The 23,214-nt window shown below is 50.3% G+C and overlaps 1 protein-coding gene across 1 annotated transcript; it reads right to left on the bottom strand.

The window, feature by feature from the left end:
* Positions 1–724: 724 nt before the first annotated feature.
* Positions 725–22,462, bottom strand: LOC101755534 (alpha-L-fucosidase 2). The gene is made up of 10 exons (XM_004983217.4): positions 22,108–22,462; positions 20,083–20,228; positions 19,077–20,008; positions 18,222–18,354; positions 10,870–11,028; positions 10,077–10,301; positions 9,794–9,895; positions 9,559–9,694; positions 8,947–9,142; positions 725–1,312 (listed from the first exon to the last, which is right to left on the bottom strand). The coding sequence occupies exons 1-10, from the start codon at positions 22,355–22,357 to the stop codon at positions 1,006–1,008; spliced, it is 2,586 nt and encodes an 861-aa protein (XP_004983274.1). The 5' UTR covers positions 22,358–22,462; the 3' UTR covers positions 725–1,005.
* Between the last annotated feature and the right edge of the window lie 752 nt (positions 22,463–23,214).

Raw genomic sequence — 23,214 nt, 5'->3', positions numbered from 1 at the left:
AGCCGCTAAAAAAAAAAAGACATACAGAGGTAGAGATACTTCTGTGTCAAATAAAAGCGCCATCCACTCCATGAACATCGTACATGTCGACAGAGATAGAGAAGCACTCATCTCCAACTGCAATCGTGTCATCAAGGAGTAGAGTGCACGGTACATCACTGCCCATATGCCTTCCACAAAATCGTGTTGCATCAAGTGATCGGCATACGTGTCGAACCAAAAATGGTGAACACAAACCATCTCTGTAAGTTAGGATGCTGAGTGCACAATGCAAGTTTCCCAGATGAGACAATCATGATTGCACAAGCGAATTGGACATCATTTTACGGCAAGGCAGCACACTAACTAATCTTGCCTGCTCACTCAGGAATTCAGGAATAGAATGCGACAGAGAAGGTTACTCAACCTAACGCAGAAAGAGTTGCTCAGGAGTAGCATTTGTTCACATGGTATGAATTCCTACCTAAATTTCACCAAACATAACATGTCCAGTACGTTGCAATTTAGGTGAGAAGCATTCATAGCAAGCAACAACGTGAAAGGATTCAAGCAACAGATCAGTGGAGTGTTGAACTGCCAAGAAGCATGCATGCCGGAGATATTTTTGCATGCCTGTTCTCGAACTGGAAAGAGGCCAGCGATAATGAACAATAGCGCGCTGAGTGACGAAAACTAAGATGGGTGATGTAGGCGCGATGCCAAAACCTAGAGGACCTTTCATCTCTTACCTGTTCTGCAGCACGTTTTCATCCAGAGGAAATGTAGACAGAAATCACAGAATGCACATGCCCAGTGTAAGATGGTGCGATGTCTACACATGTACGCACTGAAACGCAAATGAACACATTGTATAGCTCAAGCTGAATGTTGAAACATGAACAGCAAAGCACAAGTTTGATATGTGCGATGGTTTATTGAGATTGATTATTGGCTGACTCTTCCCAGAAGACTTCTTGAATCTTCTCAGCCAATTCTACCTTCCGATTGAAGCATAGATATGCGCTATCACAGTGGCCAAGTCTTCAAGCACTTCAAATCCCTGCCGAACCTGTAGACTTGACCCGAAGAGAGGCTGAAGGGGGCAGTCCGGTCTGCGTAGTGTAGCCTTGCAAAGGAAATCTGCTCACTACTAGACCACAGCAGAGCTTCACGGAGGCCCCCTTCCTTCCAGCTGATGTTTACAGTCACACCACCTCGGGCCTTCAGGCCTTTAACACAGCCATGAGGCCACTTGCTGCGTGGTAGAGCAGGGAGCAGGTACAAGTCAGTCCCAGTGCTCTGTACCAGCATTTCCGACAGTGCAGCTGGGAACCTGTAAGAAAAGACCATTAGGACATGCACAACTTGGTGCTCTAAAAATAGCAGTGCGACTAATACTAGGTTTTTTCTTGAGTAGCTAATAGGTTTTAATTTGTTTCATCACATGTTGAAGGGCCTAAAGGCCTCTTCAAACTGATGGTTTTAAAGAGGCCTGTGGAACAGAGCAGCAACTCCACATCACAAAAGCATTATGATAATTTCAAGAAAAAATATGTACTTTTAATGAACTATCACAAAACTGCATTTCGACAAGAAATATTTGCAAATCAATATGTCATTGACATGTCACATGGTAGTTTCCACCCCATCTTTGTTGGACGTGTCAACTATGACCTGCTCATCATGATGTGGCAAAGGAGCAGTCAACCAGACAAAGGAGTTCATGCCATTTGGATGATGGATTTCCAGGCCACTTTGGTTTCTTATGCGCCATAGCAGACACAACTTATCATATGTCACAGGTAGGTCCAGCTAAACATATTCAGTAAAACTTGCGAAAGGTATGCCAAGCAGGGGCGGATCCAGAATGGAGCTGCGCCCTGGGCTGAGCTGCTGATTCACGCCTCCTGACCTCCTTTCTCTAATTGAGATCATAGTTTTTTAAGGCACCACATATGTTAAAGAGGCTACATGGGCTCGCCCCAGGCTGCAGCCCGGGCAGCCCGGGCCCTAGATCCGCCCCTGATGCCAAGAAATGTAGCTTTTCTCATAAATCTATTGACTGAATGTGTTGTTTTCTAAAAGCTTTCCTTCGAAGTGCAGTTTTCCGAAAGAATAGCGCACTATGGCCTTTTTTTAGAAAAGGGAATATGTATTAATATTCCAGCCTCTGTACTGATTGATGGCACACTATGGCTTGCAGTTCTACATTTTGTATGACCCTATACGTATAGCTGGTAGTGTAGCAAATATCTAGGGTAGGTCTCTTGCCTCCCAAGTCTTGCACCCCTATATATGCGCCCACTCGGCTCATTGCAATACATCCCATGATTTACACGCATTCTATCTTTCCTACTCTATAAAACAGCGATGGAGAAGGGATAAAGAAGAATAGTCTCGGGCATCGAGTTCTACACATGTTGGAACACATGGAAGGAGCGAAACGCAAGAACATTCCACCTTGAAAGCCATTCTAACAATAGTTATTTTTGAGGATTCAAGAGGATGTGAGGAGAGCTTTCCTTGAGTTGGCTCTGGATCATGTGTTTTCCTTTAGTAGTTTTGTGATTGTCTGTGCCTGTGTTGTATTGCTAGTTTATTCTTTTGTTGCTTGTTTCAGCTGGCACACTTCACTCCACCCTTTGTCTATTAAGCACCTTCAAATTCTCTTCTTTTAAATAAGCCTCCTTTCCACAAAAAAAAAAGTGCAGATTTGTGTAGCTTAATCAAACCTAGTTGATTTAGTTCTTTTAAACTTACTCAGCATAATCCCTACAATCACAAATATAAGTAGTTTTAGGTGTGTCCTAAGTCAAAACTTGACTTTTGACTATCAATAGCTGATCCTACTGCTGGATAAGTCTTGCTGGTTGTCTTGCTGCTGGTCTTCAAGGACCAGCTGCTGTACTGGTCCTGCTGGTCTTCAAGGATCAGCTGCTGTACTAGGCCTTGTGCAGCTGGTCCTGCCTAGGACTGCAGCTGTTGTTGACTGGAGGACGGTGGGGCTGCAGCATATGCTTGCTGCAGCACCACCTTTGTTGACTACTTTTAGGGTAGGACAGTCCTAGGCATCTTAGACTAAATAGGACAGCATCAAAAAGGCATCTTAGACTAGCATATGCCTTGATGCTTGGCTGGTTGGCTGCTTGGCCCCAACCCTTGGTTGGACATGGTATTGTGGAAAGAAAACCCAGAAAATTGCCCCAACTCTTCCTAGTGCCATCCTCTCGATGAGAGTTACAGTTCAGATCCTAACAACTGGTATCAGAGCCGTACTATCCTGTAGCTTGAACATCTCCTGCTCACAACCCTCCCCAGCCACCTTTCGTCCCCAGCCGGTAGCAGAAGCACTGGCTGTCCCTGCTCACTCCTCTCCCTCTACGCAAACGAGTGGCAGCTCGTCGAAAGCAGCCTCTTCCCCACGCAGCCCCCCGGTGGCGCGCTATGTCCACAGGACAGTCACAGCACTCGGTCGCCTCGAGCGCGCGGCGTCGGCAGGAGGCCGAGCTCGCTGCGGCAGAGGAGCGTACCCGAGTGGCGGCGGAGATCGCTGCGGCGGCGGCAAGGGCGTCGAGGCTGGCGGTGGCGGAGCTGGCTGCAGCAAGGGCGGAAGCGGAAGCGGCGACGGCGGCAGATGCTGCACGTGCGGCGGCAGCGGAGCTCGAGACTCTACGTGGCGGTAGCATCAGCAGCGCTACCTCTGCCGATGGCGGTACCGACGTAGAGCTCGTGCAAGCAAGGGAGGCGGCGCAGGAACGGGCGGCGCAGTGGGCAGCCGAGCACCCCTGCGGGCGCGGCGGCGGCAGTCCAGACGGGCGTGCACGCGCCGGCGGCGCTCCAGGCGGGGGCGCATGCGACGACCGTGTTCCTGGCGGACATGGTGACCGCGACTTCCAGGGCGACCCGCACATCGACGTCGCACTGGAGGTCCAGCGATTGCGGGAGAGGGCTGCCCAGCTGGAGGCGGAGATGGAGTTCGATCGGCGGCACGGCGGCCGGGTTGACGGAGAGCGTGGCCCTTATAGGCAGCGTGGCTCTCCCTCCCCGGACCGCCATCATGGTCGCCACGGGGCCCATGCTATTGTAAGGGAAGTCGGCCCCGGTGGTGGGTGGCCTACCCTCACCAAGACCAACTACGTCGAGTGGGCCGCGGTGATGAGGGTGAGGCTCTAGGTGCGGCACATGTAGGAGGCAGTCCGGTACGGCGACGTCGACTACGATGAGGATCGACGGGCGCTGGACGCCCTCATCGCTGCAGTCCCGCCCGAGATGCAGTTCTCGCTTTCCCAGAAGCGGACTGCCAAGGAGGCTTGGGACGCCGTCGCTGCGGCACGCATCGGCAGCGATCGCGCCCGCAAGTCCACACTGCAGGCACTTCGCAAGGAGTGGGAGAACCTGGCCTTCAAGCCAGGTGAGGACGTTGATGACTTTGCTCTCCGTCTCAACACTCTGTTGCAGAAGATGGTGCAGTACGTCGACGACACCTACAGCGAGGAGAGAGCTGTCGAGAAGCTCCTCCGCTGCGTACAAGAGAAGTACAAGCAGATCGAGGAGGCGATAGGTCGCCTCAAGGTCGTCGACAGCGACGAGTCACAGCCTCCCTCAGGCCTGTCATCATTGGCGGGAAGCTCCATTTCACTCAGGAGCAATGGGAGGCCCGCCAGGGTGATCGGAAGAAGGGGGAGCCTTCTTCCTCGACAGGCGGCCGCAGGCGCGGCAAGCCACGCAAGGCGCCCAAGGCTCGACGAGGTGCCGAGGGCGGCGCGCGAGGAGACGCCCAGGGTGGTGCCGCCGGCGAGCACAGGCCGCCACGCGACGACACGTGCCACAACTGTGGCAGGCTTGGCCATTGGGCCAAGGACTGTCGACAGCCAAGACGCGGCCAGGCTCACGTCGCACTAGCGGAGGAGGAGGAGCCGGCTCTACTCCTAGCACATGCAAGCATCGAGCTAACTCCAGCGGCATCGGCCGCAGCGGTTCTCCTCCACCTTGACGAGCCGAGGGCACACGCCTTCCTTGGCGACGGCTCCAGCAACGATAGGACTGGGGGGTGGTGCCTCGACACCGGCGCTACCCAGCACATGACCGGTCGGCGAGAGTTCTTCACCGAGCTTGACTCTAGCGTCCGAGGCACCGTCAAGTTTGGGGATGCCTCCGGCGTAGAGATCAAGGGTGTCGGCTCCGTCATCTTCACCGCCGAGTCTGGAGAGCACAGGCTGCTCACCGGAGTGTACTACATCCCCGCGCTGAGGAACTCTATCATCAGCCTGGGACAGCTGGAAGAGAACGGTTCGCGCGTGGTGATCGACGACGGAGTCATGAGGATTTGGGACCGTCGTCGTCACCTTCTTTCCAAGGTAACTAGAGGCGCAAATCGCCTCTACATCCTTAATGTGCAGGTGGCACAACCCTTCTGCCTCGCCGCTCGTCGGGACGACAAGGCGTGGCAGTGGCACGAGCGCTTCGGGCACCTTCATTTCAAGGCCCTGAAGAGGCTCAGTGCCAAGGAGATGGTGCAAGGCCTACCATGCCTTGATCACGTGGAGCAGTTCTGCGATGTCTGTGTGTTGACAAAGCAGAGGCGGCTCCCCTTTCCCCAGCAGGCGAGCTTCAGAGCCAAGGAGCGGCTCGAGCTCGTGCACGGGGACTTGTGTGGCCCGGTGACACCGGCCACACCCGGAGGACGACGCTACTTCTTGCTGCTCGTCGACGACCCCTCCCGCTACATGTGGGTGATGGTCCTCGGCAGCAAGGGGGAGGCCGCGAACGCCATCAGGCGCACGCAAGCTGTTGCGAAGGTGGAGTGTGGCCGCAAGCTGCGCGTGCTGCGCACCGACAACGGCGGCGAATTCACGGCGGCTGAGTTCGCGTCGTACTGCGCTGATGAGGGCATTCAGCGCCACTACTCCGCGTCGTACAGCCCGCAGCAGAACGGCGTCGTTGAGCGGCGCAACCAGACGGTTGTGGGGATGACTCGGACCCTCCTCAAGCAGAGGGGGATGCCGGCTGTTCTCTGGGGAGAGGCGGTGGTGACGGCTGTCTATATCCTCAACCGCTCGCCCACCAAGGCGCTCGACAGCAGGACGCCATACGAGGCTTGGCATGGGCGCAAGCCGGCGGTGTCCCACTTGCGGGTCTTCGGCTGCCTCGCGTTTGCCAAGGAGCTTGGCCACATCGGCAAGCTTGACAACAGGAGCACTCCAAGAGTGTTCATCGGCTACGCGGAGGGTTCGAAGGCCTACCGCATTCTCGACCCGGAGACACAGCGTGTACGCACAGCGCGCGATGTTGTGTTCGACGAAGGGCGAGGATGGGCGTGGGACAAGGCGGTGGACGACGGTTCGACTCCGACGTACGACGACTTCACTGTCGAGTACGTCCACTTCGAGGGAGCTAGGGGAGTAGGCAGCTCTTCTTCGCCAAGCGTGCCTACCCCAGTCCCCAAACCTCCACCGACTCCGACGCCTGCTACTCCGGCGTCGCCACGCTCTCCAGCCGCGACTTCGGCTGCGACGAGATTCTCGCCGGCACCACCACAGCCGGCGACGCCACGTACTCCAGCACCGACGGCCACCCCTCCGGGCACGCCTACCTCGACACCAGCTCATGTCGAGCACAGCCCGGTGGAGTTCGCTACTCCGCTCTCTCACGACGAGGAGCGCATCGACGCGTACCACGACGACGAGCAGTTACGGTACCGTACGATGGAAGACCTCCTCGGCGACCAGCCGGTCCCGGGACTGGTGCCTCGCGACCTGGAGGCACAGTTGCACCTTGCATGCGACGACGGCGAACCTCGGTCTTTCGCGGAGGCCGAGAGACACGCGACATGGCGCGCTGCGATGCAGTCGGAGATGGACGCGGTTGAGAAGAACCGCACCTGGGAGCTTGCTGACCTCCCTCGTGGTCACCGTGCAATCACCCTTAAGTGGGTGTTCAAGCTAAAGAGGGATGAAGCCGGTGCCATCGTCAAGCACAAGGCTCGCTTGGTGGCACGTGGGTTCGTGCAGCAAGAGGGGATCGACTTCGACGATGCTTTTGCCCCCGTGGCACGAATGGAGTCCGTGCGACTCCTCCTTGCGCTGGCCGCCCAGGAAGGCTGGCGCGTTCATCACATGGATGTCAAGTCGGCGTTTCTTAACGGCGACTTGAAGGAGGAGGTCTACGTACACCAGCCGCCGGGTTTTGCGATCCCCGACAAGGAGGGCAAGGTGCTGCGCTTGCGCAAGGCCCTCTATGGCCTGCGGCAGGCTCCGAGGGCGTGGAATGCCAAGTTGGATTCCACGCTCAAAGGGATGGGCTTCGAGCAAAGCCTGCACGAGGCGGCCATCTACCGGCGGGGCAATGGAGAAAATGCCCTGCTGGTGGGTGTCTACGTCGACGACTTGGTGATCACCGGCACCAAGGATGCGAGGTGGCGGCGTTCAAGGAAGAAATGAAGGCCACCTTCCAGATGAGTGACCTGGGGCCTCTCTCCTTCTACCTGGGAATCGAGGTGCACCAGGATGATTCCAGGATCACGCTTCGACAGATCGCCTACGCTAAGCGCGTCGTGGAGCTAGCCGGGCTCACCGACTGCAACCCAGCTCTCACTCCGATGGAGGAGAGGCTGAAGCTGAGCCGCGACAGCACGACGGAGGAGGTAGATGCTACGCAGTACCGGCGTCTTGTAGGGAGCCTTCGCTATCTCGCCCACACACGGCCGGACTTGGCATTCTCCGTCGGCTACGTCAGTCGGTTCATGCAGCGACCGACGATGGAGCACCAGCAGGCCGTGAAGAGGATCGTCCGCTACGTGGCGGGGACCCTCGACCACGGTCTCTTCTACCCGAGGTGTCCCGGGACGGCACACTTCGTCGGGTACAGCGACAACGACCACGCCGGCGACATCGACACCAGCAAGAGCACGAGCGGGATTCTCTTCTTCCTCGGCAAGTGCCTCGTTAACTGGCAGTCGGTCAAGCAGCAGGTGGTGGCGCTGTCCAGTTGCGAGGCTGAGTACATCGCGGCCTCCACTGCTTCAACTCAGGCGCTTTGGCTTGCCCGACTGCTCGGTGATCTCCTTGGCAAAGACACTAGAACGGTGGAGCTCAGGGTGGACAGCAAGTCCGCTCTGACCCTGGCAAAGAACCCCATTTTTCATGAGCGGAGCAAGCACATCCGGGTGAGGTATCACTTCATCCGAGGCTGCTTGGAGGAAGGAAGCATCAAGGCGAGCTACATCAACACCAAGGATCAACTTGCGGACCTACTCACTAAGCCCCTTGGGAGGATCAAGTTCCTTGAGCTCTGTTCCAGGACTGGGATGGTCCAACTTTCCCACAAGACGACGCACAAGACTTAGGGGGAGAATGCTGGATAAGTCTTGCTGGTTGTCTTGTTGCTGGTCTTCAAGGACCAGCTGCTGTACTGGTCCTGCTGGTCTTCAAGGATCAGCTGCTGTACTAGGCCTTGTGCTGCTGGTCCTGCCTAGGACTGCAGCTGTTGTTGACTGAAGGACGGTGGGGCTGCAGGCTTGCTGCAGCACCACCTTTGTTGACTACTTTTAGGGTAGGACAGTCCTAGGCATCTTAGACTAAATAGGACAGCATCAAAAAGGCATCTTAGACTAGCATATGCCTTGATGCTTGGCTGGTTGGCTGCTTGGCCAGCTATAAATATGTATCCCCAACCCTTGGTTGGACATGGTATTGTGGAAAGAAAACCCAAAAAATTGTCCCAACTCTTCCTAGTGCCATCCTCTCGATGAGAGTTACAGTTCAGATCCTAACACCTACTAGATTCATCATGAAAAGTAGTTTTATAATATATAACCTTTTCTATTTGGAAGAATATATTTTTGCAGAAATTGATGATCAAACCTTCACCTTGTATACTATATCAATGTCCTAAACTGCTTATATTTGAGATCAGAGAGTATTATGCTATGCTATATAAACCAGATCCAAGCTGAATGATCATGTTTACCCGAAATTTGCATCAATTTGGAAAGGTGGATGTGCAGTGAACAGATTGCTGTACAGGCCTCCTTCCCTTGAAACCTCATGTTTTGGATCCACCAAAGTGATTAGCTGCAGTATCATTTTGTATGCATGTTCACTGTTGTGAAGATGTGCCCATAGGGCCATCTTCCATGAAGTAGACCAACCTGGGCCTTCATCACCTGATCAATGGATAAGTCAGTACAATATTAGCAAGGACAAAATGAGGTATTTCTCAGACTAAACAAACTGAACATTGCAAGCAGGGTCATAAAACTGTTCAAAAAATTACACACTGATTCTATATATAACTGAAAAAGGAAACCTCTAATCTGTCAGCAAACACTTGCATCAGCCTTTGCAAGTGTCATGTCAGTTCTGAGCAGGAAAAATGAAGAAAATAATTTTAATGTATCAAATGAAAGCACACTGTCCAAAGAAAACAATTTTGACACCTGATATTTCTAAACGTATACAAGAACGATGACTTTGAGATTGATTTCCCTTTGAGGAATCTGTTTTCAGTAGTTCTACTCAAACCAAAAACAACAAAAAACTAAAACATATTCTTATGCACATTCACTATAAAAAAATGTACCTCTTTTATAAAGACTATTGGCAACCGCTTTGCAGAGGTCAGGTGTTTGCTCAAGTGACATAGAATGTCCAGGGTAAAGACCAAACAAGTGAGAGACATGTCTATGATGAACCTCAGGATCCTGAAAGTCTTGTGCCTGCACATAGAACACAAGTATTAAAAAAAATGACTGCACTGAATATACATCAGTTAGGAAATTGAATGATAGATAAAAGAAATAGCAGCATTCACTAACCCACTCCATGATTGTACCATCTCTAGCAACTTTCACTGGTGGGAGATTTGGCAGTGCCTTTTTTATTCTCTGAACCACATTAGTGTCCGATTTCCCTAAAATCTGGTAACAAAGAGTAGTTTTTCATAATCTATAGTTATTGCCAAAATAAATAAATGATTCAAGAAAAAAATAGAAATTAAAATATGATTCATAGCATACTTATTTTAAAACTATATATGATTTATTTAGTATGGACATGATAAGGACTTTGTTTTTCTTTTCGAAAAGATGAATGGCTTACATCAGCAGATAATAGAACAGCTGAGAAAACTTCACGTATAATTGACATGTCCATAGTTGTTGAGTAGCTCACACAGGCCTTCTTACCATCTGGAGCAATAAAATAATGTTCTGGAGAAGTAGAAGGATTGGTTTCCAAATATTCCCTGTGTCCCTCAATTAACCAATCCAACAAAAATGAAGCTGATCCTTCCAATAGTGGATATGCTGTTTTCTCTAAAAATTGCTGCAAGGAAAAAGGAATAGATCAGAATCACATGTTCAATTTGATAGTGGCGCAAGATATTGCCAGAAAATGGAATTACCATCAAGGGATCACTAAATAAAATTTGTGACGACACTACTCTTTTAATATCTGCCTATGGAAACACTAAGGGGGTGTTTGGTTCTTGGTTCTTTAGGGCCTTCTAAAATTCCTGTTACATTGAATGTTTAGATACTAATTAGGAGTATTAAACATAGACTAATTATAAAACCAATTGCACAAATGGAGACTAATTTGCGAGACGAATCTATTAAGCCTAATTAGTCCATGATTTGACAATATGGTGCTACAGTAAACATGTGCTAATGATGGATTAATTAGGCTTAATAGATTCGTCTCGTGAATTAGCCTCCATCTGTGTAATTAGTTTTATAATTAGCTCATGTTTGGTCCTCCTAATTAACATCCGAACATTCGATGTGACATGAATTTTAGTCGGGACTAAAGAACCAAACACCCCCTAACAATTTTCCCTTTTTAGTGTTGGACACGAAAATAATGCATATTTTGTTCCTGCATCATTGCTCACTTTGTCCAATGTAAAACTGTAGTGCTCCCAAAGGTGAGTGGCAAGCCATGGCCCACCCATTGGCCATAGAGCCCACACAGGATCACCAGCATCCGGTGATGTTTTTGCCCACAGGTCTGTGACTTGATGACTGACCCAGCCGCTAGCTTCGTAATTCACCTGTCAGGAAAGAGTATAAAAAATAGATGTAGAAAAACATGAAATCTCTACCTAGAATTTAGGATGCCTTGTTAGAATTTAGGAAATAACTATTGTCTGTCAATGAGACCCACATCTTTTTATTTACACTGCTTCGATTATAACTGCACACTAGTATAGACTTTCAATAATATCAACTCAGCCTCCTATTAGTTTCTAATACTAATTACTGACACTGTCCCTTAAGATGGGACAATGATATGAACCATGCGCTTTCATCTCTACAGGCAAATCATCATGTTACATAACCATCAAGACTGAAAGCAATAGAGATGCGTGGAAATAGTAGATTAATTAATTGAGAGACAATACAGTCACATATATAGGGGAGGAGGATCCTAGGCGAAAGGAAACCTAAGGGATCAGGACTCCTCCCCGTATCTCTATCTTAACCAATACAAACAGAGTCCGGCCGGCACTAAAACAGCCAGGCGCAGGACCTAATCCTTATAGGACTAGGACTCTTTCTAACAACCCCCCCCCCCCTCCGCAGTTGAAGCGTCCGTGGAGCGAACGTTGAGACTGGACCGAAATTCAGTAAAGACCGAAGATGGTAGTCCTTTGGTGAAGATGTCAGCGAACTGAGACGTCGTCGGAACATGAAGAACGCGAACATCACCAAGGGCAACACGCTCTCGGACAAAGTGAAGATCGATCTCCACATGCTTTGTTCGCTAATGCTGGACAGGGTTAGAAGACATGTATACCGTGCAGATGTTGTCAAAATAAACCAGAGTTGCCTTGCGCAACGGAACATGCATCTCAGCAACTGACGGAGCCATGTAGCTTCAGCAACGGCATTGGCGACCGCCCGATACTCAGCCTCAGCACTGGAACGAGAGACCGTATTCTAACGCTTGGACGACCATGATACAAGATTGTCCCCGAGGAACACGGCATAACCAGAAGTTGATTTGCGAGTGTCTGGACAACCTACCCAATGTGCATCAGAGTAGACAACCAGCTCGGATTGAGAGGAGGGGCGTACAAGCAGTCCCAAATGAAGTGCCGCGAACATAGTGTAGGATACGCTTAAGGGCAGCCAGATGTGGTTCCCGCGGGTCGTGCATGTGTAGACAAACCTGCTGAACACCATATGCAATGTCTGGGCGAGTGAAAGTCAGGTACTGAAGCGCTCCTGCCAGGCTGCGAAAATCAGTAATGTCCTTCACTGGGGCACCATCTGCAGGAAGCTTTGGATTCACGTCGACCGACGTAGTGCAAGGTTTGCAATCACTCATGCTAGCTCGCTAAAGAATATCAATCATGTACTGCCGTTGGGAGAGGAAGAGACCTGAGGGGGTGTGCTGGACATGCATGCCAAGGAAATGATGTAACTGACCGAGATCCTTCATTGAGAATTCTTGCTGTAGAGCGTCGATAGTGCGCTTCAGGAGAGATGCTGAAGAGGTAGTCAGGACTATATCATCGACATATAGCAACAAATAAATCAGATCATCATCGAGGCGGTATATGAAAGAAGAGGTGTCCGACTTGGCTTCAACAAACCCAAGCTTAAGAAGATAGGAAGCAAATCTGCTATACCAAGCCCGAGGTGCCTGCTTGAGGCCATAAAGTGATATGTTCAGGCGACATACATGATCTGGACGGGCAGAGTCCTCAAATCCAGACGGCTGAACACAATATACTGTCTCAGTCAGGTTCCCATGCAAAAAGGCATTGTTGATATCAAGCTGATGAATCGGCCAACCATGCGAAAGAGCCAGTGAGAGAACTGTACGGACTGTTGCAGGCTTGACTACTGGACTGAAGGTCTCTGAAAAATCAATACCTGACCGTTGAGTGAAGCCACGGAGCACCCACCATGCTTTATAGCGCTCAAGGGAACCATCAGCCTTGAATTTGTGCTTGAACACCCACTTCCCTATCACAACATTAGAACCCGGCGGTCGAGGAATGAGATCCCAAGTGTTATTGGCGAGAAGGGCAGAGTATTCTAGTTCCATGGCGGCACGCCAATTTGGATCAGCGAGAGCAGCACGATAACTCCGTGGTACTGGAGACAAAACTGAGGTCTCGAAGAGAGCAGGGAACCGGATGTCGCGCTTGCCCCTGGGGACCATGCCATGTTGATTGATCACCGGATCAATGGGCACGGCGCCAGCAGGAACAGCAGGCAGCGAGGCCGGTGGTGCGGGGACGGGTGGCGAAGACGAGGCCGGAGGCAGCGCGGGCTGTGGCAGCGCCCGAGAGGTGCCCCCTCTGGCAGGTGTCGACGAGGAGCCAAGGGGGCGACGAGCGTAGACCTGACCGCGAAAGCGGGCAGCAAAGACATCAACGGGTGACGACGGCGGCGCGGGCTGTGGCAGCGCCGGAGAGGCGCCCCTCAAGTAGGTGTCGAGGAGCCAAGGGGGTGACGAGCGTAGACCTGACCACGGAAGCGGGCAGCAGAGACATCGACGGGTGACGGCGGCGGCCCCCCTGGAGGCGCAGCCTGAGGCAGGCGCCTCCCACGGGCCAGCACCGGGGAGGAGCCAGAAGGGGGCGACAGGGCTGCAGGGAAGCCGGGGGGCGCTCCTGTGGGCGCCAGGCGGCGAGACAGCGAGGCTGCGGCGTCAGGATCGCGCAGCGGGCCGCCCGGCGAGGGGTCCGTCTGGTCGAGGCTAGGCAGGAGGCTAGACGCTGGCTGGGAGGCAACCCGAGCCACGCCGGCGTGGGATCCTTGTGCTGGCGAACCTGCAGAAAACAAAGGGGGCGATAGCGCGAAGGGAGCTGGAACTGGATCAGTCAAGTCATCCAAAAAATCAAAGGCCGCACGCGTGGGGGAAGACGCCTCCAAAAACGGAAAGGAGGATTCGTCGAGGACCATGTGGCGCGATATGATGACGCGGTTGGAATGACAGTCAAGGCAAAGATAGCCCTTGTGATGTGGGGAATAGCCAAGGAAAACACAAAGGGCGGAACGAGGAGAAAGCTTGTGCGGAGCGGTGGCGGTGAGGTTAGGATAACACTTACAATCAAAGACGCGAAGATGCTCATACGAGGACGGAGACCCCAGTAAGGTGTAGTGTGGCGTCGACAAGGAGAGGGTTTTGGTTGGAAGGATGTTAAGAAGGTATGTGCCAGTACCTAGTGCCGCGGCCCAATAGGTGGGAGGGATGCTTGCCTGAATCAACATGGTGTGAATGACGTTGTTAATGGAGCGAATGATGCGTTCAGCTTTACCGTTCTGGGTGGAGGTGTAGGGGCAGGACATGCGCAGGTGGATGCCATGGGACAGGAAGAACATGCAGGCGCGGAGATTATCGAACTCGCAACCATTGTCGCACTGAATGCCCTGGACGGTGGCGCCAAACTGTGTGCGGACATAGGCAAAGAAATTGGTGAGCGTAGAGTAAGTGTCAGACTTGAGCTGTTGGGGAAACGTCCACAGGTAATGGGAATAATCATCCAAAATAGCCAGATAATACTTGTGACCAGAGACACTGACAACGGGAGAAGTCCAGAGATCACAATGTATTAATTGAAAAGGATGAGTGGCACGAGAGGACGAAGCATGAAAAGGTAGGCGAACATGACGACCTAACTGACAAGCTTGACAGAGAGTACTGCGATCACTTTTATTACAAGGAATAGCCGAGGAGTGCGCTAATTTGGAAAGAGCCTCATGGCCCGGATGCCCAAGCCACTGGTGCCAAAGAGATGACGTGGACGCATAGAGAGCAGAAGCAGGCAGCCGCAATGGGTAGAGGGGACCGGAGCTATCACACTTGACGATCACGCTCCGAGTGGGTAGATCCTTCACAGAGCAGCCAAAAGGGGTCAAATTCCACAGAGTAATTGTTGTTAGTGGTAAACTGGCGAACTGAGATCAAATCCTTAATAAGGGACGGAGAAACCAAGACATTATTAAGGCGGAAGTTAGGCGACAAATGAGCAATGCCAGAAGAGGTAACAGGGATGAGATGCCCATTACCAACAACAATATTGGATGGAAGATGATGTGAGGAAGATGTGGGAGAGACTACCAGCGTCAGATGTCATATGGCTAGAAGCTCCGGTGTCGAGGTACCACTCATGTTGTTGCGGTTGCTGCAGAGACACGGTCTGGAAATTGGTGGCCAGGGCCTGCTGATCCCAACCAAGAGGTGTCGAGGAGGTGCCGACGTAGCTAGGGACCGGCCCATATGAGGCTGGAGGGACCCCCCACTGACCCGCCCATTGGCCAGGGGAACCGACGAAGAGAGCCTGGGGCTGCTGCTGGGCAGTCCCAGCAGGAGGACGTGGGGCAGACGGCGAGTGCTGACCAGGCCACATGTAGATGGCGCCAGTCCAAGGGTTGACATAGCTGTAGCCGGAGGGAGGCTGGCCCGGGGAGGAGGTGAGGGCGCCGGCTCCAGAGTTGTTGCTAGAGTTGTTGTCTCCTGTCTTCTGGCCGCCGCGCTTCCCACGCTTCAAGCGCTGCTGCTGCTGTCCAGAATTAGAGCCGCCCCCCGAGCCACCCGTGCCGCCCCCGGAGCCACCTGCATCTCCCCCGGACTGCGCTGGGGGGAACGCTGGGGCGGCTGCTGCGAAGGGGGTGGCTTGGGTCCACCAGAGGCGCTGAAGCCGAGCACCGCGGCGAGAGCAGTGGCGGGGGCAGCCTTGGCCATGGTGAGTTCCTCGAGAGCCAAAGCGGACCTGCATGAAGCTAGGAAGGGGGTTGGTGCGGCGGATGTGAAGATCGAGCGCGTTCTCGCGCTCGTTGAGGCCCCGGACGATGTTGAGGACGAGGGTCCGGTCGGAGACGGGTTCGCCAAGATCACGAAGATCCTCAGCAAGCTTCTTGTAGCGGCGGCAATACTCAACAATGGGAAGATCCCCCTGAGAGAAGGCCCGGAACTCCTGGTCGGCGTAGAGAGCGCGAGTCGTGCGGTTCCCAAGGAACTGTGACTCGATGGCGAGCTAGAGGACGCGGGCAAGAACGCCGCGCTGTGACACCGTGTCGGCGAGGTCGTCGCTGATGGTGCCGAGAATCCAAGTGCGAACGACGGCGTTCATGCGCACCCAATCCGGCGAGGCAGGGCGACGTCATCGGAGAGGACGTGGCACTCCAGGGAGAACTTGGTGAGGGTGAGCATGAAGGATTCATGCCACCGGGCGTAGAAGGTGGAGTGGACGTCGAGGAGGAGCGGCACGAGAGCTCGGATGTTCTGCATGGCGACGGCCTGGGCGTGCAGATTGAGCAGAGTCGCGGCTTCATGGTGGAGAAGAGCCGCGTCAAGGAGGGGGGTCAGGGGCGCCTTCTTCGGCGGCACAGAAGGAGGCAGCGTCATCCTCGGGCGATGGGGCCGCAGCCGCTCCACGCTCGCAGGCGGCGCGCTCCTGGGCGGCACGCAGACGAGCATCGGCCACGTCGCGTTCTTGCTGCGCAAGAGCAGCCTCGCGATCAGCATTAGCCGCGCGGGCGAGAGCGGCCGCGCGTTAGGCCTGGGCGACGCGCTCGCGTTCCTCGTCAGCAGCCCGAAGGTCTTCAGCGCGCTTGAGATCCGCAGCAGCGTCGACGATGGTGTCGGGGTCCTGGACCTTGCCAGGGTCGACAATGGCAGCACCAGAGGTGGCGCCAGCCATGGAGCAGCGCCGGGGGAGAGGGGCGAGCTGGAGTAGCACCAAGAAGGAAGCGCGCTAGGGCTACGCCAGGAAAACGGCGCGCTGGAGCGGAAGCGAGATTGAGGAGAAGAACCCTAAACTCGTGATACCATGAAAGCAATAGAGATGTGTGGAAATAGTAGGTTAATTAATTGAGAGACAATACAGTTACATATATAGGGGAGGAGGATCCTAGGCGAAAGGAAACCTAAGGGATCAGGACTCCTCCCCATATCTCTATCTTAACCAATACAAACAGAGTCCGGCCAGCACTAAAACAGCCAGGCACAGGACTCATCCAGGCGCAGGACCTAATCCTTATAGGACTAGGACTCTTTCTAACAAAGACTACTGCAAAATAGGCAATTGCCACCACTAACACCATTACTACACTAGTACCGCCACCACTGCATCCACCATAAGCAAAATTACCTTGGCCACCAGAAATGCACCCACTGCCAGAGCCATAAAATAGAACTTTATCATTTAACATCTTGTCGTTGGCCTTGGTCTCTACCAACTCTACTAGGAAATACCAGCACAACGTTGGCATCGTTGGCATCGGTCCCTTTCCACCACTACTAACTGGAAGCCCCTAGCAACCTCATCCTCCACTATGCCTCGACATTCAAGCCCCCAGCTAACACCTCAACTTGCAGTTCCCCAGCATAGATTTTTACAAGATCAACATCTTCCATAGATAATCACAATAACTGTGACAAAACAATAAGGGCAACACTCAATATTTGGTCAGACAATCATACAAGAGGACAAGGTTTAATTGCTCCCAAACCTGTAAAACCCTTGGATCCTCGCCTTTACCTAACTTTATATTTCATTTTTTTATTGCTTTGATTCCTTATGGTAGAGTTGAGAAGAATCACAAGAAAGGTTTAAACTCCTTAATGATGAGGCTAACAAGAAAGGTTTAAACTCCTTAATGATGAGGCTAAGTTATGGTGCCTCTGGTTGACAAAGGGCTTAGCACCTTATGGCCTGTTTAGACCCTGGCAGTATGGTCATTCCTCCTAATTATGGTGGCATGCTGATTTAGTATTTTTTTTTCCCTTCTGTGAGTGTTGAGTGTGTTTTTGTGTGTGTGGGTGTGTTTTGAGTCCAGATTGACCCTTCAAAGTTGCTCTTTGTCCTACTTTACGGGGGTGGGGATCCTTGTCCATCTAGGATTTGCATATGAATCCTTTTGACCTACAGGTCCCCGTTCTAAAAGAATTTGAATACTAGTAGGATATGAATAATTTTTATTCACAGGGACGATTGGAATTGTTTTAACTTGAAAGATGCAAGAAGCATAACATAGAATTTGCCTATTACTAACTTCAAAATCTGCATTCAGATTTACACCATCATATTATAAGTTAATAGCATATGGATTGAGAAAAATTCTCCACAATCCTGATGTAAGCAGCCAACACATTATGTATTCTCACTGATATACTAGTTGCAACGGTAAGTTCAGTAGAGAGTAGAAAAAACAATGTTAGTTTTCTCAGTGGTATACAAGGTAGAAAATTGCAACGTTCAGATATTTCTACCAGTTTACTTACTTTTGCTGTCTTAGCCCCATTGACTGATAGGGAGCCAATAAAGTCAAACAGTGGTTCTTGGCATTCACTAAGGTTACATGGAAGCGCTGGCCAGTAATTCATTTGCAGATTTATATTTGGATGGGGAGCTGCACTGAGAAGTCAAACATACATAATGTTAATTCAATCATGGGCTGGTGGAAAATATTGGAAACAGGAAATATGTAAGAACAAGATAATGCACACATAAGAACCCATAGTTTATTTCCAAAAAAATAAAATGAATCAGTACTAACTAGAAAAAAACAAAGGAAACAAAACGTTTTTTAATGTAATGTGGAAAACCAGCATTGGGAAGATGTGCAAATTTGACAATTTTCTACATGATTGTTTGACACTAAATATTTTCCCCTTTTTTCCTTTGCTAAGGTACTGACAGGATAGTGACTTTAAACAACTCTAGAAATCAAATTATTATTGATGTCAACAAATTAAAATATATAATACTAAGGCTCAGTTTATGTGGTCCTTAAATAAAGCTGATGTGGAAAAGTGGGTCTGAAAATTTAAGAAGTTTGTGTGGCACACAAACTAAAGTTACAAAATATTCACTTATGGGGGGGAGGGGCGGGTTATTCTTCTCAGATTTCTACTAATTAGTTTGTGTTTAGAGCATTACAGTATCTCCAATAGCAACTTGACCTAGACAATAGGGCTTAGCCAAACACCAAAACACTTTGCCAATAGGGTGAACTTTTGGTGAAATCATTATTCTGCTGCTGCTATTTCCATATTTATAGCTATAAACAATAATACTCCACGAATCCATAATTTAATAGTGCAGATAAAACAAAATATGCCATTGTAAAAACCTACTCCCATGGTGGTGAAGGGTCATTGCTCCATATCCCTTGCAGGTTGGAAATCTGGGTTCCCGGCCTTGAGCACGAAATGAGTAGATAGCGGCCAAATTGAAACAGAAGTTCTACCAGAGAAGGGTCTTCATTGTCCTTAAAAGTAATAATTCTGTCTACTGTAGACTTCACAGAATCATTAAGGACTGCCGATCTAGTGCAGTCAGCTCTTTGAAAAGCATAATCTGACACAGTAGCATCCTGAGAGCCAGCCTCTGCTGACTGACCTAGTCTATTCTCCCAAAGCTGATAATTACAGTCATGTGAAAGTTGCAAGGAAACACGCTGGAAAAGACTCTGGTAATCATCCATGTGGTACGCTTTTAGCTGGGAATATGACAGGCTCCTAGCCACACTTAATGTTGTGAAAGCAGATACCGTTGGATCCAGTTTAGATTCTGAAGGTTTGATAAATGGCCCTTCAAATGAAGTAGCAGCTGCAAGAAGTAAAATAACAGAGTCGGCACCATCAAGTTTCAGCATCTTATCCTTTAATATTTTCACTTTGCTATTAGCACCATTTGTTTGCAGGTAAAGAATGGCACAAAATTTAATTCCAATGGGATGATCAGAGGTCTTGTTGTCTTTTTGAGGCCGTTCACCTGGACAGCTACCCTCCATGATTATTTCATTTGCATCTGTTACACGGATCTTATGGTCTAGTGGAGTAGTTAAAGACACTGTAAAAGAAACATTTCCTGGTTTGTTTGCAGAGATTTTAGTCGCAATGACTTGATGTGGGTTTGAGGAGAAATGTTCCCTTGAGTAGACTACCTCGCCAACAGTATATGTGACATTGACTGTTGCAGTGTGAAGATTTAGCTCTCTTTTGTAATTCGTGTGCTTGATATGCTTACCAAAGATCAGATCAATATCCCCAAGAGGTTGGTAGACCTTCAGTAAAATCATAGGTTATATTTCAACTTGGGTATGTCTCCAAAAGGAAAATCCAAAAATACAATTTATACCTGTGTTTGGTCACCAGAGAGATCATATGCAGCAGCTGTGGCTTCAGGATACTTTCCATTGTCAACAAGGTTCCTTACTTTAGAAAGAACAGGAGGTGCTTTGGGATTTGTATAATTACCAGGTCCACCTGTCCATAGAGTGTCATCTGCGACAATATCTTTTCTTTGAGATGTTCACAAGTATTTTTAATGAAAAGCAATAAGCTCTAAAAAGATTAAAGGTAACTAAAAAGGTATTTGCAGAAATATGAAACATAGATTTTAAATTCAACAATTTGAATGCTCCAATCAGAAACATTAAGTGAGGACTGTCCCCGCCAGAAATAGAACATAACTAGGCATGCTTTGCTCTTTAACAAAAAGAGGTATCAATGCCTAAAATTTGTTTCAAACACAGTTTGGGAGCACAATTGAAAAGTCTCCTACATAATTATGTCTGTTTTGAACTTAATTTTAGGGGAATCATCATGTGAAAATCTGAACAAGCAAATCTATTGAACACATTTGAATGAAACTTATGAAATTTCAAAAATTCTAAGAAAAAAAAGCACATCAGAGTTTAAATTTGAACCACTACATCATGCATAGTTTTCAGGAGGTTAAAAGCCTTTCAAGATTTGACACCCGGACCCACGTCATTGACTCAGATTGACCCCACATGTCATTGTGATAAGAGTGTCAATTCTTGAAAGGCTCACGAATTGTAATGTCAAATATCAAAATCTCTTGTTTCCTTTTACCAGATTAGCAGTTTTACCTGGCATGCAGCCCACATTTTCCTCAGCATATTAGCAAACCAAACACCAAATAGCGGCAGCAGAATAAGATAAGCAACCGTACGTGGCAAATGCATTTGCAGTGCTCTATGTTTGTTAATGAATCAACCAATTCTATTATTCTTTTATTCTCTTATAGTCTTACTTTTTGTGTATTGCAGCTGATTAATCAGGTATGAACCTTTATTGTACAAATCTTGTATCTTGGCTGGCCTAGGCTGCTTCTGTTCCCATCCATCCTGCCTAGAGCATACTTCAATGGCCATGTAATGTGTCGAATTGTTTCAGGAATAAAATAGAATAAACAAGCAAGCATCACATGATCTGCGGCTCTCTCCAACCGACGCCCCGCTGGCCCATCAGGCATCAACCATCATTCTCAAGATGAATCTGATGGAATAATGGGCTTGGCCCATTGCAAATTTCAGAAATTTCAAATAAATCTCAAAGGCCCATGTGGGCATAAGTGGTGCAAACCTTTAGTCCCACATTACTAGTGGAGGAGGATGACCAACATAAATATGGAGGTTATCTCCACTCCTCCAAGCTATGTGTGTGGGGAGAAAAGGAAAGCTCCACGCGCGCACTCGCCTTGCCAAGCGGGGGCGATGGGCGCCGGCGCGCGACGCCTACGTGAATGGTCCGTCGAAATCCAGCCCCTCTACCAAAGAGACATCTAGTCGAGCTAGGGTTTTTGAGGGTGAATAAGGTTTTTGGGAAGCGCTCTGCGCGACTGCTCAAGGTCTTCACCACGGCTCGTCCTCCGTCCAAGTCCGGCGTTGCGGCGTACCATCATCTTCGATGCTGTCTGCTGCGCTCCGTCCGCAACACCATCGTCATCCACTCAGCACCACTCATCATCACGGCTACACCCGCTTAGTACGTACGCCGTGATACAATCTGTTATTTCATCATGTTTTCTGAGATCATGATGTTGTGCTTGATGTTGCCTAGTATGTTAGAGAATTGCATGCTAGGTTTTGTTCTTGTCATGATAAATCTACTTCGGAATTTAATCCTGCAGTTGTCTAATTTTCCAACAGAATCACAATCACCCACAGCCCACAATTAGATAAGACTCGCTCATGAGTTATTTAACTGCCACCATTTATCTCCAGATTAATCAAACCCAAGGCTGAATAGGGAGCAGAGAAGTTGACTACCAAGAACCCAAGATTTTTTCGAACTAAACTTGAAGTAGAGGAGCAGGGCAGATGGATCATGGATAGAGTGGAAGCGGTCGACTTACGGTTAAGCTGGAGCCTCTCGGATTCGACGCCGCCCCACACCATGGCGCCGAGGCGACCATTCCCGATAGGCGCCGCGTCGGTGAAGTACCTCGCCGGCGACGCGAACACTACCTTCAGGGGCCGCGCCTCCTCATCCGCCGCCGCCGCCGGCCACCCGGCCGCCGCGGCAACGGCCTCCGCCTCCGCCGGCCGGCGCACCCAGACCCACTCGGCGCCGGCGTCCGAGCCACAGTCGCCGTCGCTGTCCATGGGGGGCAAGCAGAGGAGTACAGCTACAAGCAAGTGACCTGTGACTCTGAGGCTGTGACTAGGACTCTGACAAGTGACAAGCAAAGTGGCGCGTGGCGGGCGACGCGGCGTGAGATGAGCGCGAGGTCAAAGTACCCGGACCCGTGTTTTGTAGGTGCACATGAAAAATAATTTTGCATATTTATCCACGCAGTTTAAGTTTAAGCAAACGTATCTGGTGGAAACTATCTCCCTATCTACCTGTACAACCTTGAAACTATCTATCTACCTGTATAACCTTGAAAATTATGAAACAAGACCACAAGATACTAATCCAATGGATAGGATCCTTGACCTGCCTGCGGAGTTTGGTGTTTCCACGAGTTTTAATGTTGCAGATTTGAAACCGTAAGCGGGCGAAGATGAGGAGTTGCCATCAAGGACGACTTCAGTTCAAGAAGGGGAGGATGATGAGGACACCACGAGTACATCTACACCAGCAGCACCTCAGGCGCCTCCAGTTGCTCCTCCACCTCAGGCGCCTACAGTTGATCATCCAGTTGGGCCAATCACTCGGGTCCGTGCGAGAGAATTAAACTTCATCATGCTGTTAAGGAACGAAGGCCCAGCGGAATAACAAGATGGCCCAACAGGGCAGCCCAGGTGGGGCACCTAGGGTTGGGAGCCGCAGCCCTCCCCCTAGTCGTGCGCGCCCCCCTCCTGCCGTGGCGCCTCCTCCGGACTCCAGGGGCTGCGCCCCCTTTATTTAGTCGAAGTCCCTTTTGTTTACAACTTGAGTTTTGTTTTACATATAGCTTTAGCTACTCTCGAACACGCGCAAATACGCGCTGTCCTCGTGTGATTCAGAACTCCACCTT

Source organism: Setaria italica, chromosome IX (assembly GCF_000263155.2).
Source record: "Setaria italica strain Yugu1 chromosome IX, Setaria_italica_v2.0, whole genome shotgun sequence".
Taxonomy (NCBI): Eukaryota; Viridiplantae; Streptophyta; class Magnoliopsida; order Poales; family Poaceae; genus Setaria; species Setaria italica.
This window is presented reverse-complemented; position numbering and strand designations above follow the sequence as displayed.

Coding starts and splice junctions, on each gene's coding strand:
- LOC101755534 (XM_004983217.4), bottom strand. CDS start 22,357: ATGGACAGCGACGGCGACTGTGGCTCGGACGCCGGCGCCGAGTGGGTC. Junction 9,896..10,076: donor CTGTTCTATTATCTGCTGAT/GTAAGCCATTCA, acceptor CTTTGTTACCAG/ATTTTAGGGAAATCGGACAC. Junction 9,143..9,558: donor CAATAGTCTTTATAAAAGAG/GTACATTTTTTT, acceptor TCCATTGATCAG/GTGATGAAGGCCCAGGTTGG.